Source organism: Nyctereutes procyonoides, unplaced genomic scaffold (assembly GCF_905146905.1).
Source record: "Nyctereutes procyonoides isolate TBG_1078 unplaced genomic scaffold, NYPRO_anot_genome, whole genome shotgun sequence".
Lineage (NCBI taxonomy): Eukaryota > Metazoa > Chordata > Mammalia > Carnivora > Canidae > Nyctereutes > Nyctereutes procyonoides.
The window spans coordinates 20,227,726-20,245,347 of NW_026575037.1; the positions used below are offsets into that span (position 1 = coordinate 20,227,726).

General features: G+C 53.5%; 1 protein-coding gene across 5 annotated transcripts in view; it reads left to right on the forward strand.

Moving 5' to 3' along the window:
• The window catches only part of PLXNA2 (plexin A2), a 207,963-nt gene that overhangs the window by 77,529 nt on the left and 112,812 nt on the right, over nucleotides 1-17,622 (forward strand). Inside the window, exon 4 of one of the 5 annotated variants that reach the window (XM_055319351.1) lies at nucleotides 13,364-13,533. The exons of 1 other annotated variant lie outside the window; for it this stretch is intronic. In XM_055319351.1, the coding sequence (XP_055175326.1) occupies nucleotides 13,364-13,444 (81 nt within the window). In that variant the 3' untranslated portion in view covers nucleotides 13,445-13,533. Of the gene's footprint in view, nucleotides 1-4,516; nucleotides 4,608-7,893; nucleotides 8,024-11,840; nucleotides 12,096-13,363; nucleotides 13,534-17,622 lie in introns of those variants that run through there. 3 more of the 5 variants (XM_055319352.1, XM_055319350.1, XM_055319353.1) reach the window with 3 other exon arrangements.

Here is a 17,622-nt window from a genome sequence, read left to right on the forward strand (position 1 = left end):
CTCATCTCTCTTGCTTTGATACAAATGCTATTTCTCTCTCCTCTGGAGAGGAGAACAGATGGTCTGCGTCATCTCCAGCCTCGCCGTGGCCGCTCACTGAGCCAGCCACACTTGCGGATCGCCCCCTGCAGCCTCCCGTCCACCCTGCCACTGATCCGGGCTGTCCCCAGATCAGCCCTTCCTAATGGGGCGGGTTTTCCTGCCTTCCCCTCGGGGTGCCTTGAGTTCTTTAAATAGAGACCCGTGAGTCCGACTGGGGCCTGGTCTTAACAGAGGCCCCAGGGGGGAGCAGAGGGGAGCCCACGAGCAGACACAGGCGGGCCGGCCCCGGCTGCCGCCCCGTACGTAGCCAGAACCCACCCCGCCAGGCACCCAGGCGGCCCTTGGATCCTCTCCCTTCACTGTGCGTTTGATACAATCTGGAAAACGCATTAACCATTACACAGAGTAGTTGACGCGTAATTAATAAAGTACAGATTTTGGCTGGAAGCCTCAACTTAAAATAGCACCAGGACTGGGGAGAGGAAGGGCCGGCGAGGGAGGCTGGGAAGGCGGCGTGTGATGAGAACCCAGACCGCTATCTCTGAGAAGAACAGGGCCGCTTCCCTCGGAAATTAGGGAGGGAGGAGAAAGAGAACAGTTTTATTAAAAAAGGGTGAGGCTGGAATGCGGAGAGGCTGTCTCTCTGGCCCGGGGACCCTCGCACCTCCCAGGACAGGGCCAGGCCCCCAGCTGGGGCCTAGACACCTGTGCGCGCCCTCGGGGAGCAGAAGACCAGCATCCGTGCTTCCCGGGACCACTGTCTCGTGAAGTTGCACATTCCAGGCCTGTTTTTCATGTGAGAGAGGTTTTAATGGCGTTTTGAGACAGCCTGTTCCCTCCCCGATCCTCCAGAGAGGCTGGAGGGAGCTTCGCATCTTCTTTGAAGAAGCAGCAAAAGGCCTTTCTTCTGCAAGCGTGTTCAGAGAGCCCTTTGCTTGCAGTCAACCAGCCTTCTGGTGTGAGGGGAGAGGTGAGGAAGGGGCTTGAGGAAGTGGAGGGAAAGGGGAGAAAAGGCTTCTGTGGTTAATTCAAATGCCTGGCCTCAGGGGCATTCTCTATTGAAGCTGGAGCCCTGCTGCTTTCTGCCAGCCAGATCCCAAACTGGTTTTCTGAAGCAAAATGCAAATTTCAGCCCCAACTAATCAACCCTGACAGGGCAGCATCACCTCCAGCCTGCCAGTCATTAACAAACGACCCAAGGCGGACCTGAGAGAAGAGGCGTGCCAGGCCTGGCTGGAGGAGGCTGAGATGGAAGGTTCTAGAAACTTCAGCATCAAGTCACTGTAGAGCAGAACCTTGACACCCAGGGGGAGACTGAGGCACGTTTCACGGGCCAGGAAATCCTGACGCCATCCCCTTATCGGATTTGCAATACTGCCTTCTTCTCTCCGCGAGGCAGAAATGAACTTGATCTCCTCGTTTAAACCACAGCGAATGGGTGAGGATGTGTGAAAGTCTATTATATGATGAGACCCTGAGGGCCCTCTATGAGAATAATTAATCTATTAATTACGTGACATCGGCAAAACAGCACAGGCTTCTATGGCATGATCTTATGTATTATTTGTCGCCGTATCCCCAAAGCCTGAGCCCTATCCTTGGCACACCCTGCAAAATGTTTCAGAAATGTTTGTGGCCACATTCCAGAGACCGAAAACAAACCTTTGCCCTAGACCTCCCAGAGCCTCAGTATATTCCTCTGTAGGATGGGGATAAAGAGGACTTCCCTTTTTTCCAGCCTGTTGGATGGAATGAGGTGCGCTTGCTAATTCTGCAAGCTGCGCCATGGTGCAGTGCTGTGGGGATATGGGATATCCGGCCCCCTTGTTCTTAGTTTTCCCCTCTCCCCTCCCACACCGGAGTCAGAGCCAACTGGCCAGATCTGACAATCAGAGGGACGCAGGAGCTTCTGTCCTCTACCTCGTGGGCTCCCCATGTAGGCGCCTTGTTCTCAAGGATTCAGAACTCGAACCCACAACCTTATAGAGCTACTTCTTCTTGGAGGCTGGTGGGGGTGGGGGAGGCGTGGAGGGGAAAATCTTTCGGGTCAAAGATCCCAAGCTGGGGGCCCAGCTATCAGCCAGTCCTCAGCTCTAGTGCTTTCTACTTCTGGGGGCAGGGGAGTGCACTAAGGAAGGAGAGAAGGGGCTGGGAAGAAATGTGCTATCTCTGGTGCAGGGGGAGTGAGGGGGCAGCCAGTGGGAGAGGCGGGTTGGGTTTCACTGGCATTCCACAGCAGGCTTCTGCCAAGCAGCCGCATCGGCGCTGAGGGAGCTGCTGAGACCCGAGGAGCCTCACAGTCGACTATGGGCAAACCTGATAGCCCATCTGGAATCCATCCATGGCCTGCCCCCCTCCCCCATGCCCTGAGCTCATTGGAGGGGCCACAGTGGGGGAGCAGGGCCGGGCAAATCCCCCAGGTGCCAGCCCTCAGGCCCCTGTTGCTCCCTTCCGGCTCTGGGAGCGCAGGTCCCCCATGCACAGGCCCCAGCTTCAATTCCTGCCCCTTCCTCTCAGAAGCTAATCTTCTGGCTCTGAGTAGTGCAGAAGAAAAGGGAAGGGGCCTCACTTCTGGCCACACCAGGGTTATTCAGGCGGCCTGAGAATGCCAGCCCCATTCCGCATCAGGAAAAAATTTGGACGGATGTTATATGGTAGCGTTGGGCTTTCAGAGTCTTCACAGAGGAGTTGAGCCATCCTTAGCAGTCAGAGCCCTAGAGCTCCCTGAATATCAGTGTCCCAAATCTTCCATCAGCCTAACATCATAAATGCTCAAACTCCCAATGGAAGGATCTCGCAGCCAGAAGGCGTGGGATTGTGCACAGAAGAAGCATGACCAGTTGCCTGGAGCCTAGTGCCTTACCCTCAGCCATGCCATGATGGTTTGCTCTGTGATCTTGCGGGGGTCATTTGCTTTCTCGGAGACTTGGTTTTTTTCTTCTATAAGAGGATACCGACCCTTGCAGGATGATCCTGAGGATCACAGAAGGGAAATTTAGATGACAGACACAAAACAGAAAATGTCCCTACCAGGGTGCACCATCTGCAGAACCGATGATAATGCAGTGCTGGCTCTGTTAACAAGCCGGGAGTCTCAGTCTCAGCCGGGAGACTCGGACCGCAGGGTCTTCATCACCTGCCACTTGGAGGAGTCCTCCCTGAGGCCTGTAAGAGAGGGATTTATTCCTCCATTTTCCTGGCATCTCTCCTCCTCTCCGGATCAGTAGGAGTCATGGCGGTCTTGTCACCTACCATATTTTATTAACCTTTGCCACCCATCCAGCACGTAGGGGTGGACACCTACGGGGCCGTCCCTCCCTCCCACCTGCAGAGACACACATTGCCCTCCATAAGCAGAAGGCATCCCCTCCCTGGGAGTCTCCTCGATCTGATGTGCTAGCGTAGCAGCGACAGGGCCTGCGATAGGAGGAGCCTGCAGGCTGAGGAAGGGTCCTTACTTGTTGCCAAACCTGACGGGGTCAGAGGCAGCTCAGATCACCAGGTGGGAAACAGGCCCCGTACCCACCACAAATCTCTTTCAACAACAAACTTTGTGAACGGCCTGTTTCCCAGTGCAGCTTCCTGCATGGTGTTGGCCTAATCTTTGCGTCCAAAATCCCTCTCCAAACACGAGGTTTCCTGCCCCGCACTGGCAATCAGAGAGCTAATTATCTGGGATTAGAGATGGAATTTGGGGGGGTCCCTTCTAATTACAGGAGGAAATTAGCCCGACTGACATTGGCAAGGCCACTGGGATTAGAGTTGGAATCTGAGATTGGACACAGGTCAGTCAGGGATGTGCGGTGTCCCGTGCTTGGGGCCGGTGTCTTCTGCTCTCGACTGTCTCTGGAGTCGGTGAGATGAGGGCAGACGGGCGGCAGCAAGAGCTTCTCTCTGGGATATCCAGGAGAGGGGCGTGTGTGCACACACATGCCGAAGAGAGGGTGAGACGTAGAGAGGAGGACAGAGAGATAATAGGTGGGCAGAAACAGGAACCGGCAGGAGAAACATGAGAAGGAGCAGAAGGGGATGGGAGATTAGAGGTGGAAGGAGAGTGCTGGGAATACAGACAGACACGTGTAGAGACCACCGTAGAGACCACCGTTTCTCCACCCACCATTGCTATGGGGCCACTCACTCAATCCAGGGACTGAGAACAGAAAGGCAGCAGAAAAGGCTTCCCTCCTACCATCCTCCTTCCCCCTTTTCCCACTCCCCTTCTCCTGGTGTCCAGCACACTGACCCGGTCTTGCTGCACACGGTGCAGGTGACCAATGCTCTTGGCCTGGCTGGGGGATGGGGACGGGGTGGGGAGCTTGGTCCCCACCGAGCTCCTAGTGAGCTCGAGTTCCTTCTGTGGCCTGAAGATGGGACTTTCTGCCAAACCGTCCTTGCCCTCTCTCCTAGGAGAAACTTTCTTGGCTCAGAAAGGCATTCCTTCTCTAGTTGATTTATTCATTCTTCCGTTGTACAGATAGTCAGAGAACATTACCACGGGGGAGACCCACAGCTGAATGATGGATTTTAGGTAGCCTCACAGAATCGAATTGAAACCTGGTTCTTGGTCTCTAGGGGCATGTCCCGACCTCTTCCCTCTCTTCCAATGTGACATCACCTTTACCTGGGAGTAGTCCAGGCCCTTGCTCGGAAAGCTCCTGGCCAGCTGCTACCCACAGAGAAAGGACATGGACACACAGTGCAGAGACCTGAGACTTTACCACAGCAACATAGGACCGAGTGCAAATTCACATGGTGCAGACCAGCATGTGAGTGCGTGAGTGTAATTATTTACACGCATTCCCATCCCGCTTCTGTCCAAATGAGGAATTAAGTAACTTGTAATAAAACGTTTGGCAAACGTATGTAATGAAAACTAGCACGGAACTGGAAGATCCAAGTCACGTGACGGGAGTGGAAATAAGTGTGCTAACCATAAAGCACGCGTCTGCACCGGAGCCCGGGCCCCAGATTTGGCCCGAGTATCCTGGTAGCCAAATCAAAAAGGGAAATGGGATGAACTAGAAATCCTTACTCTCAGGTAGAAAGAAGTATACCTATTTTTCAGGAGAGGCGATTCCCAGACATCACAGTCTACGAATGATTTGGCATGTGAGACCACGTACAGAAACCAGGACAAAAGTTTCCCATCGGCATCAGAAGCGTCTTTTATGTGACAGTTTCTGGTGTTAGCTCCTGCTCACGTGCCAGGGCCGCCACCTAACAATCCACATCCACCGAATTACTCTCTTGGAGCAGCAACGAGAAGCAAGTGGATAAGGCCATTTAGGAAAGTGAAGCTTTGCGGGTTAAGCTTCGGTAGGCCAGGCTTGTGGCTTTCTGATGCTGTAACTTGATTCAGGGAGACAATCCAATTTTTCACCGCACCCCATTGTGCTTGGCACTCCCGCTAAAAGTCGAACAAAACGAACTCTAGAGATTCCGCTTCTACATCTGGGAATTTATGATTTTTGTTGGCACTTCTACGGGGGCTCAGACAGCAGAATAGGGGCATTAAAATGATAGACACAAGATGTTAACATCATACGCAGGACAAAGGTGAATGCGTTTTCGGGAAGCGTGTGGCTTAATAAAAGATTGTCTAATCAACCTGACCGGGGGCCCTGAGCTCTCTCCACCACCTGTTGTGATCCAAGGTCAGGCCACCTCACCTCTCTGAGCCCTGGTTTCTTCGTCAGTGAAATGGGTTTTGGAGATAAGTAGGTGTTTTACATCAGGTGCCCGGTGCCCTGTTCAAGACAGAGCGTGCGCTCAGGACGTGGTAACCGCGCTCCAGTCTAGGATTGCTGAGTAAGGCCCGGTGTGGGGAGGCGAGGAGGAGACCAGGAGTTCTCCGATCCTCACCAGGGGGACCCGCTGGCCTTCCTGAGAAACCCCCTCAAAATCCTCAGCTTCCCCCTGGTTGGGACCGTGCAAAGCCAGTTCTGTAGATGTTCCAACCTGGGAGACCCCAGAGTTCCCCCTCTCTCCGCGCCGCTTCTGCCACAGCTTGACTGGGGAACCTGTGGTCCTCCTTTCTCCCATTTCCCTTTTGCCCTCTTTGGGTTTTGTGGCCTTGGGAGGCCCCTGTGGAGGCTCCTGCCTCCCTGTCAAACCTCATCCTTCAGCTGCCCGTCCTCTGCTCGTCCCAGGGAGGGTCCCCTGTGCAGTAGGATAAGGAGCCGGAACTCCTGCCTCTCCTTGAGGCATCCCAGCCCCCAGCCACCTCTAGGTGACAGCAGAAGGGGGCGCGGCTGGGAAGCCAGGTGAGGCTCCCTGCCCACCGGCCGCTACCCCTGCGCCCGCAGCACCTGCCAGCCGTTGGGGACCCAGTGCTCCCGCAGAGCCGGACAGCCAGGTGTGGGGCCACGGCCCAGGGACACACCTCTCGCTCCCCCTCTCCCCCTGCTGCTTTGCAGTTTCTCTGTACGTTCCAGCTCACTGCCAAATTGTCAAAAGCTATGAGAGGCAAAGTGCTGTTCAGTTAATGATTCCAGTCCCTGGAGAGGTGGAGCGCTCTTTTAAGAGAAAAAAATCCGGAGGAGTGGGGGTGTGGGAGGGGCAGGAGAGGGGGATGCTTTAGTACTCCACACAAAAGCTAAGCTGTAGCTCCTTCCAGCTCTTTTTAAGGAGCAGATTAGAAGTGGGTAGGTTTACCCCAGCGGCCTTCTCTCTGTGGGGAAAAGCCTGGAGCCTCCCCCTCACTTCTCTCCTTTTTTACAAAGTAAAAAGGGTTTGAATCAGAAAGCTGCCGTCCTTTTGGCCCCGGTGGCCTCGGCCCTCTGTCCCCAGCACAGGTCCTGTGGAGACCCCAGCAAAACCATTCCTTCGCGCTCAGAGGCTGCCTTCAAAAGCTGGACACAAACTCCCATAATGCAAAGGGCTCCTGCTGCTCCCTCCTCCTCCTCCTCCCTCTCCTCTCCCTCCTCCTCCGCCCCCTCCTCCCTCCTCTTCTCCTGTGTCCCCTCCCCTCCTACCTCTCCTCCTCCCTCCTCCCCCTTCCTCTACTCCTCTCCTCTTCCACTCCTCCTCCTCCCCTTCTTCCTCCCCTCCTCCCCCTCTTCCTCCCCCTCCTCTGCTCCTCTGCCTTTCCCCTGTTCCTCCCCATCCCCTCCTCCTCCCTCTCCTCCCCCTTCCTCTGCTCCTCCCCCTCCTTGTCCTCCTCTCCTCTTCTCCTCCCCCTCCTTCCTCTCCTCCTCCTCCTCTTCCCCTCTCTGCTCCTCCCCCTCCACTCCTCCCCCTCCCCCTTCTACCTTTCCTCTTTCTCTCTCCCCCTCCTCCTCCTTCCTCTTCCCTTCCCCCTCCTCCCCCTCCTTCCCCAACCCTGACCCAGCCTGCTCCCTTGGAAAGGACAGAAGGTGGGGGTGACCAGTTACCCCAGGGGCTCCTGAAGAACTTCCTCCCTGCCCAATTTTCCTCCTCAGCCTGGTCCCACCCAAGTCTGTGGATCAAAAAAGAAAATCCATCAAAAATTCCTCACCTCCCTGCAGCCTTTTCCAGGGTCCCAGATGCTTTCCCATTCCTGATCTAATCTGTCCCCACCGCAGCCTCGCCAAGTAGGCGGTTTGGTTTTTACCAGTTTTGCAGATGAGAAAAGTGAGAATTAAGTCCCTTGGCTGAGTGCCCCTGTGTGACCTCCGCCCCAGCAAGTGAGGACGTCAGCCCTGACCGGCCAGTCAACACCTATCAGCAGGGAAGATTGAGGTGTGGGGCTTGAAAGATCGAGAAGGGAAACAGAGAAACCTAAGAGGCTGCTCAATGGGAGACCCGTGTGCCCCTTAATTTCCATCACCTCCAAGTGTGATCTGGTTTCATGGGTTGATTTTTTTTTTAAGGTTGTTTTTTTTTTCCCAGACTGTCCCTAAGTCATTCCCGTCAGTCTTAATCCCAGTCGCCTGCTCATATCCTCATGTGAAGAATTCCACGGGCTGCTGCAATGTGGCCACTCCCTGGATGAGGTGATGTCGGCTGTCCACACGCCAGGAGCACGCAGCACCCTGGGTAGTGGGAGCTCCTGGGGTCCGGAGGATGCGGGGAGGCTGGACGAGAACGGGGTTGCACGTCGCTGACCGTGAGCCCACCGGGGGCTCTGCTGATGCCCAGAGAAAGGCAGCACAGAGCTCGCTCCTCACCAGGCCGGGCACTGCCTCCCTCCTTCACCCTCCCTGGTGAGCCCCTGGCACCTGCTGTCCCGTTGTAGCCAGCCACCTGCAGGGTCTGCATCCTGGCGCTGCGCCCAGAGGCTGCGGGGCGTCGGTGCAAGGAGGGGCCTGACGTTGAGGAGGGGCCTGGCCTCGAGGAGAAGCAGGTGTCCAGTTAGAGAGCGCAAGGTGACCGGGACGGTCTCGGGGCAGCGATGGCAGGGAGGAGAGCGAGAGTCAGCCGCGCACCGAGTAGATCAGAGCCCTCGCTCGACAGGCCCCACCTCCCCCCACCTTGATGAGAATGATCTGGCCCCAGAAGAATAGCAATGAATTAATTAGGGGTCTGTTGTCACGAAGCAGCTCATTATTAAAGTCCTTCTCCTGGGAGGGGAGATGGGGAAAGGTGTGAAGACGACAGCTAGTCAAACAGAATCTTTTAAAAGAGCCAGACCCTCCCCCAGCTGTCTGTTGTGCCCTTGGGCTCTGCCGGGAAGTCAGACGTAGCAGAGCACGGGGGGGCACCCCTGGGCTGGTGTCTCGGGATTGCAGGGCAGAGGCCTTCTGGCCTCCCTTCCCTTCCCTCTCCTCCTCTGATGTGGTTTCCCAGACCCCAGCGCTGAGCCCCTCTTTGCCAACTTAACCCTTGCTTGCTCCCTGCCTCTGAGCCAGCTGAGCTCTGGCTTGGTGGCCTGGAGTTCTTCTCCGTAGAAGCACCTTGAGCGGCTAGGGTGCTTTCCTCCCAGGAGCTCTTGGCGGTCCGGTGGGGAGCCCAACAGCCACCTCGACAGAGGGAAGTGAGCACAGCGTGCTTGTGGGCCAGGCTCCAGAAGATCCGATGGAGGGTGGGGAGGATGTGCAAAGCGAGAGTCTCTTTTTTCCACTCAGTATTTTCCGGAGACGGGGAAACAGAGGCCTACAAGAGTGAAGGCTGCGCTGGCTCTTCCACCCACCAACCCTGTGACCTGGAGGTCACCTCATGCCTCCAAGCCTCTGTGTCTTCATCCATAACATGGGACTATTAGAGTTGTTGTGAGGCTGTAATGAGAGAGTGTGTATTGAGCGCTTAGCACAATATCTATCAATAATGGGGGTTAAATGAATGTGAGCCGCGGCTAATGTTCCGTTCCTACCCAGTTGCAGGAACAGGGATTCATTCACTCCATGGGCGGGGGGGGGGGGGTGATGGAAGCCCTACCATGTGTACAGCAGCACCGAATGCAATAAGGCACAGGAGGCTGTACCCATGTCTGTTTTCTAGGAATTTAACAGTCTTAGAAGAGATCATCGCGTGTGTTCACAGGTCACCGTGCCGAGAGACTCACTAGGGACTATGGGAGTTCAAAGGGGAGATCAGGATGGGCTTCCTAGAGGAGGGGGCATTTGGGTTAGGCCTTGAAGGATGGTTAGGATCCAAGAAGGAGAATAAATTGTCAAGCCAAGACATGCGGACCAAAAACCTGGAGACCTAATTGGAGAAGGATGAGAAGGCCACACTAGCTAGACCCCTGAATGACAAGTAAGGGGACGTGAACGTTTCTAAAGTCTCACTGGAGGCAATGAAGGGTGTTCTGTGTTGTAGGTACATGGGTGCATGCGATGATTTACTTTCTTTTTTTTTTTTCATATTCCCGAAGTAGTGTATGTTCATCATAAAAAAAAATAGGAGTGAGATAAGCAAGGGAAAGAAAATTACAAACACCTGAAATTTAAGGATTTTGCATACAGAAAAGGCAGGATCAAATAAGTGTTTTAAGAAGATTAATCTGGCAGCGTTGGTAGAACAGATTACAGCGGGAATATGCTGGAGGCAGGGAGATTTCTCAGGTTATTGCTGTAGCACAGATAAGAGGCAATGAAGACTCGGGCCTCACCCGTTAGCGGTGGGACGAGAGACGCAGCGGGGCGATGTGCTCGCCCCGTCCCTGGGCTACCGCGCATTTCCGCAGCGTGGTGTGCGCAGGCCACATGCATTTGCTCAATGACTTCTCCTTTTAAAATCTCAGGGAGCCTCCTGTGTTCAGGCACAAGCCCGGTGCCAGATAGCTGTGCTCACAAGTCTAGGCCTCCCTTCCCATTCTTACAGCTTTAAATGTCATCCTCGGTGTTAATGAAAGCTGGAGATTACGGTTCCAGATTATAAAATGCAGGGCAATTTTAGGCCATTGAAAAGAATGAGTTAATTTAAGAGGGTAATAACCCTCTTAACTGCCCCACCCTTTGCTCTTTCTCCAGACTGCAGGTGGCCTTCCTTGTCATAGTAGAGGAGACAGCTATAGGATCTATTTTGTTCCCCAGGACTTACTTCCAGGGGCACCGAACACTTTTTAGATGTAAGTCCTAGTCCCAGTGCAGGCATCGTCCTCTCCGTTTGACTTAGGGAGAAGCGGGGCCCCGGAGGGAGCCTAATGAAAGAGGCCCAGTTCAGGCTTTGGAATCAGGAAGATTCAGCTCTGAGCCTGGCTCTGTCCCTAACTTGCCCTAGACGCTTAATGTTTCTTATTCTGTGAAATGGGGAGGCCGACGTCACACTGTTCAAGATCATTGATGTTTCTAACCCCAACCTTTTGCACGCTGGTTGACGTGTTCGACGGATGTTCAATAAATGCGTCGAACTACACTGATAAAGGCTGATGAGCAATTCGGAAGCCGTGTGTGTCGGGTCCCAGGAAGTGCTGCTTCGCTTGGCCTGGTCGCAGGGCCTCCGGTGGGGTGGGGCCGGGCATTTCCAAGGCGGTTAACCTGGGCGGCAGCCTGCCCGATTCTCACCACACCCAGTTCCAGAGTTTGATAAGAAAGCCTGCATCACCCTCCACCTGGGCCCTGAAGGGTGCTTCTGAATCGTGCCCGGTTCACAAAAAGCCCAAGAAGTTAGGCGCTATCCTGAACCAGGTGGGGTATCCCCAGGCCAGGAACCTGTGTGCGGTGCCTCGAGTGGGGATTCTGAGAGCCCCACGTTGCTAGAGCTTCGGGCAAACAGAGATTTCCGGTTGGCAGAGATTGCTCATCATTTTTTATTCATTCCTCCCCCACTCCTGAATGCTCGCCACCCCCCACAACTCTGCGCGCTCCCCGTGAATTATTGCTCTGCTGCCGTGTGATGTGATTTCTTCGGAGGCTGCTTAATGCTTCAACTGTCCCCCCCAGTGGCCAGTGTTGATCTTATTGTTTCCCAGAACAATCAAGCGCTTCCGCTGCCCTTGGCAACCTCATCTGGTTCCCGGATCCTCCTCACTGGCCCAAGTCTTGAACTGGAGCAGGGTTGACAGGTGGGGCTGGTCCCAGACAGAGGGAGAACGGAGAGATGGGATTCTTTTGCTTCTAGATGTTGATGTCACTCTCTGCTGAGTCATACAGGGAGAGAGGCCCCTGGGAGAGAGAAGTTGGTGCCCTTGTGAAACGCAGTTGGTCGTTAACCACAGGAAGGTGTGAAGCAGAGGCTGCTCCTCTCGGTTCTGTGGGCCCCGGGGGTCAGTGGTCACTCGGCCATCCACCCCTGGCTGGTGAGGAGCAATGAAGCCGCAATTCAGAAAAAGAGACTCTCAATCCAGCCAGTCTCCTCAACCGAATCTCTGAACACTTGACTAATAGTCATTGCTCTATATAATATTCACTACATCACCTATCCTAACCCAGGCTGTTAATTCTCACTGTTCCCAGATGCAGAAGTCCAGAGAACAAACGGTTTCTCTCGGGAGCCCCTCCCCACGTTCTGGGAGAAAGCCTTCCATGGCTTAGCCTTCCATGAAGGAAGAAATCCAGAAGCCTCAGGATCATGAACCCCTCTGCTAGATCATCCACCCCCCAGTTTAATATTCAGGGCAGATTCCTAACATGCACAGAAATGGAAATAATTGTACATGGAAATGTCAATCTCCAGTGTCAAAGCCCCAGTGATTGACCGACATCTCACTGGGGACCAATGCTAGAAGCATCTGCCTATATGTGGGTATGGGTGTGTGTGTGTGTGTGTGTGTGTGTGTGTGTGTGTGTGTGTGTGTTTGTGTCTATGCACATGCAGGAGTGGGGGCAAAATTCTCAAAGTTTAGCATATCTTATTGACTTCCTTCCTTTTCAGGGACAGGAGGGATCCTTGGCCTTGTCTCTCCTCTTCCTCTGCTCTCTTGGTTCATTGCAACCCACAGACTGAGTTTCCCTGGCTCCTATATCCCTCTCCGTTGTTCAAGCATTTAGGGCCGGGCTCCCAGCTGTCCTCCGGGGATCCTCAGCCTACTGGGCTGTGACTCTGGATGGGTAGTTAATATTTGCACAGCTCCAAGGGAGGAGGGATCAGAAGCACTCTGGAAGGTGCTACTGCCTCTGTGGGTGTGTGTGCCCATGCGCGTGTGTATATGTGCGGGATGGAGGGAGGAAGGATCTCAGAGACCGAATTCACCAAAGCCTTCAATCTATAAATAATTCGGGTCATGAAGCTCTACAAAAATAAACTTCAGCTAGAATCCTCTCGCACAGCACTAACTGCACAGCTGCAGATACACCCGCCCATCAGCTCACCCCAAGGTTCAGTCTGAGCAGCGCCAGGCCTGCTCCACCTCGTCCCCCTTTACACGTCTACATGTTTCTATGTGTGTGTGCACATGCACACAGACACACATACACATTCACAGAGCACGCAAGCCCTGAGTCCTGAGGCAGAGATAAAATCAAGTAATAAAGGCCTCTTCCAAAGTGACTTCTCGGACATAAAGTGACAAGACCTGCAGAAATTGTTGTCGAGCCCTCAATAAACGCACATCAAAAGTCTCATCTTCTCCAAAACGCTCAAGTCTGAGAAACCAAGTTTCCAAGAAATCTGGGCTCAGACATAACAATAACACTCTTCTACTGACATCACACTTGAAATTAGCCAAAGAATTCACATTTCCACTCCTGCTCATCCATTCAGGCATCACCTTCCCCAGGAAGCCTCCCGCCCAAGGCCTGCCTCCCACTCTGCTCTCCCAGGACCCCCTCAGGCAAACTCCTCTCACAAGGGGTAGCTCCTGTGTTTGTGAAGACTGGTTGGCTTATCCATTCCCCAGCTCCTGGGGCTTCCTAAGGGGATCTTTCTCCCCCTCGGTGTCCCCAGCGCCAAGCACAGGCCTGGCTCACGGCAGGTGCGTAATAAATGGATATTGGACCGTCCTGAAATGCATAGCTAATAACTCATTTCATTCCCCCAGCATCCATTTTGTGCCCATAAGGACAGGAGTTCCCACTTTATTTGGCAGCTACAGAGACTATTACGCAAACAAGGGAAGTGACTTGCCTGAGGTCACATAGCCAATTAATGAGAACTTGGGATTAGATGCCAGCCCTCCAGACAAGGACCGGTGCCTCCCTCTGCATAGTGATGCCTCTCGGACCAATTTGTTTCCTACTGAGAGGCCCAAGAAGAAGAAGATTCCCCATCGTTTTTCAGCAGCCCTTGCCGAATAAATAAATAAATAATAATAAATAATAATAAATAATAATAATAATACTTACACTACTAGTTCTACTAATAAAGTGATATTGGAGTGACAAGTCCCAAGCTGGGGCTCCATAATTTAGAGCTAAGTATGGAAGAAATTGATGCACAAGCAAAAAGGTTTGGAGGGGCCTACAGGTAAGCCAGTTAATTAGAATTGGATATGCTGATTTGAATTGGATGTTCAAGCAAAGAGGCTGTCATTAATTTCTGCGCCGGCCTAGCCGTGGTTTAAAGGAAAGCACTAATGGGATTACGATTTCCTTCTCATTTAGCAGAGGCCCCTCCCACCCAGAGGGCCAGGGAGTCGTGCGCGGCCCCCCCCACACTGTCCCTCACATCGTCCAGCCCCTCCTGTTACCCTCTCTTAGGAGAGTCACAGAGCGCCTGAGAAATGGGGCCGGGTGGGGGATCCCCAGCTCTGCCGCCCTTTAGCTATGTAATCTTGGGAAGGCCACCGGACTCGCCCTGGCCTCAAATTTCCTGCCTGTGAAATGGGAATAATAATAATACTTACCTCAGGGGTTCTTATAAGGATAAGACAGTTGATTTTTGTTCTGTACCTTCAATAGCGCTTCCTTAGCACATGGTGAAAGCAATAGCACGGTCGCTGTTACTGAGTTCTTTTTTTAAAAATTTTATTTATTTATTCGTGAAAGACACACAGAGAGAGGCAGAGACACAGGCAGAGGGAGAAGCGGGCTCCCTGCGGGGAGCCCGACGTGGGACTCGATCCCGGGACCCCGGGATCACGCCCTGAGCCGAAGGCAGGTGCTTCATCGCTGAGCCACCCAGGCGTCCCCCGTTATTAAATTCTTGAGGCAAACGGGGTCCTTCGAAAATTCACCCAAGTCTGTGCTACCGCCTTCAGGTAGGGCCACGTTGAGCCGCGAAGTGAAAGAAGTTATCCTGAGTTCAAACCCCTCCAAGAAGGTTGCAGGGTCCTGCGGCCACTCATGCTGTGGCCAGGGCTCTGTGCAACAGGAATTCTTGCTGGAACCAGCCTGAATCTCCCTGCGTGACAGTGTAGGCACAGTCTGTCTTTTCTCGGTCTCAGTAAAGACTGTCCGCCCTCCGCTGCGGCAAACTGGGCCTCTCATCCTACCTTGTGAGCTTTGTCCAAGCAGAATGGCCTCGGTAGCTTCTGGGTGTCCACTGGGGCCAGGCCTTCTCAGGAGAGGAGGAGCCCAACCAGAAAGCCACGTTCAAGTGACTCTCGCACCCCTGTGCGCATCACGTCCCTCCTCTGCCCCAGCTCCTCCCCTGCCCTGTGCAGCTTGGGCCGGTGACACCCTTCTCTTGCACTGGTTTGTGACCTATTTCAGTCCGTTGTGGTCCTTGTGGTCATTGAAACCTGGCCCTGGGGACACACGCTTAAGAGCTGAAAACTGTGTCACAGCAGTTTAGTTATTCTGGGACAGCACAGAATGGACTCGATGCGTTGGATTTAAACATCCCACCTCTGCTGGGGACTCCCTGACCATCACCGCACCACTACCATCCTGTGTCGAGTAAGGATAGAGACCACTTTGAATCTCAGAACTTTCTCTCGGAGGCAGAGCAGTCTGGGAAACTGTGCCCTTGGCCCACAGCAGCACCCTCGTCCCCGGTGGCCGTCACGGGGCCCTTTCTCCATCATCAGCCGTGTGCTCTCCTCTGAGCCCCACAGGCTGGAGCCGGGTTGAACCCCAGGTGCATCACTGGCTAGCTGCGAGCCTGGAGTGGAAGAGCTTAGGTGAGGGGAGCTCCAAAGCCCTTCTAGCTCTAGCACTTGCTACTGTGGTTCTCCTGTGACCGGCACCGAGCCGATCGCCTCGGCCTGTTAGGCAGATGGCCAGCCCAGGCACAGAGTCTGGACAGAAACCCAGAGAACCCTGCATCCCAGACCTATAGTCTGCCCACTTGGGCACGTTGCCCAGAGGGAGCACGGGGCGTTAGGGAGGGAAAGATCTCTGCCGCCTGCTGCCCATTTGGCTTCTCCTGCCCCCTGCCTGCCTGCCAGCTTCCCTGCCCCCACCCCATGCCCTTTGAGTCCCCGGCTTCCTGGCCCCATTCTCCTTCTCCTGTGCCCTCCCGCAGGTGTCTCACAGGTCACACAACCTGGAGGCAGAGAGCATGGGATGAGAGAGTAAGTGGAGAGGCACAGACTTCTTGGGCAGTAGTGCTCTTCCCTCCAGGGACTTAGACTGAGTGAAATAGGATCGCTTAGTTCAGGTTCAGTCCCAAGAACAGTTTCTGTTCTGGTTTGGTGTTAGCTTTGACATTTGAGAGTTATGTAGGTTTGATTCTGGCTTCAACTGCGTTATTAAAAGATTGGGGTTGCAGATGGGAGGTAAAAAAAAAAAAAAAACCTGCTTAGATCTTTGATTCAGGAAAAAGTTAATGGCTGGATTGGTCCTAAGTGGGACACAGCAGAGTGTGTGATGGTAAGTCGTCTTTGATTCCATTCCAGCTCCAAGCTGGCCGTGGGTACCATCCAGTCACGGGGACCACCGAGGGAAGGCCAGACTTGAGCCATTCCTCCTTCTGACTTTGTGTCCAGGTGCTGCTGGGGAGGCAACCAGGTGCCCAGACTCGTGGGGAGGAGGCCACCCCAGCTGGCAGAGGGCTCACTAGCCTCCCTAGGCAGGGAGATCTTGGGTCAGGCCTGAGGGAGGGTGTGGTTCCACGGCTCCTGGGCTGAGCAGTACCTCGAGGAGACTCCAATCTCCCTGAAGAAGAGCAGCTGTCATAGGGAGGGTGATGAGAACCATTGGACCCTTTTCCCTCCAAAGGGAGAAACGGAGCCTGAACACCCCCATATAATAGAGACAGGAAACCGAGGTCAAGCCAGCCAGAAGCCATGGCGATCACATCTTCTCTTTACTTTCTGCAATAGCCCAAGAATTTTTTTTGACTAGAAACTACTATATTTCTGGAAGGATATCAAGGAAATTTCAGATCTGCCCATCTAAGAGAGATTGGTGCTGCTTCATGTGTTGGGGGAACCTTCTTAATTGTGCAGCATTTTCGGAGGTAGGGACCCTTCCCTCTGGTTGAATCCATAATCATACTTGCACCTGGGTAGAGGGTAGTAACCTCAGTCTCATGACGTCATTGCCGACCGCAGCGTCTTCCTTCACCCTCTGAGAATGAATTCAGTGACTCCCCCCACCCCTCTCAAGCCCCTTCCCCTGGATGCAACAGCTTGAACATAGGAAGCCACTAGCTAGGCAGAAAAAGGGCAAAGGGGAGTTTGCTGTGGCATCAGGCCCCAAGCTTGGCCCTTGGGATGACTAAGTCTTGGTCCTTGCCCTCAGGAGCTCCTGGTGTGGGAGAAACAGGCAGAGGGAAGGGTATGGTTAGAAGTACAAGAGAAAAATGAAAGGGAATGCAGAGAGGCAGCCCGAATCCTACTGTCTTCCAGAGAAAATGCCTTTTGACCTCACTTTGATTTAGCACTAGAGTTCACGAGCCTTTATCAGCTGGTTCAGGGTTCATGTCCTTTCAACAAGTATTTCTCAAGCATCCCCTTTGATCCATCACCAGCTAGGTTCCCGAACCCATGCTAGTCCTCCGAGGGTTATTAGAGAAATAGAAAACACATCCCTGCCTTCACAGTGTTGACAGACTTACGCACGTGTGAGACAATTAGAGAACAATGAGAATGGATCATCAATACGTGGGAGCTAGTACGTATACAATGAACAGATCAATTGATTATAATCCTGAGACAAAATGTCTAATAGAAAAAAAAAGAGGCATCGGGGTGATGAGCAATTAGAATGGTGGTGAGATTAGGGGAGGCCTCGTAGAGGAAATAGGGTTCGAGCTAGAGGGCTTTTGGGATGGGATGAGGACAGAGGAAACAAGTCGGGGTGGGGATTGGTGGTCAGCTGTGCTGTTGGGAACAAGAAATCTGAAGGCGGGAGCATATTCAAACCGAGGACTCCTGGATGCCAGCTTTTTGTAGGACCTTAGGGACTGTCTTCT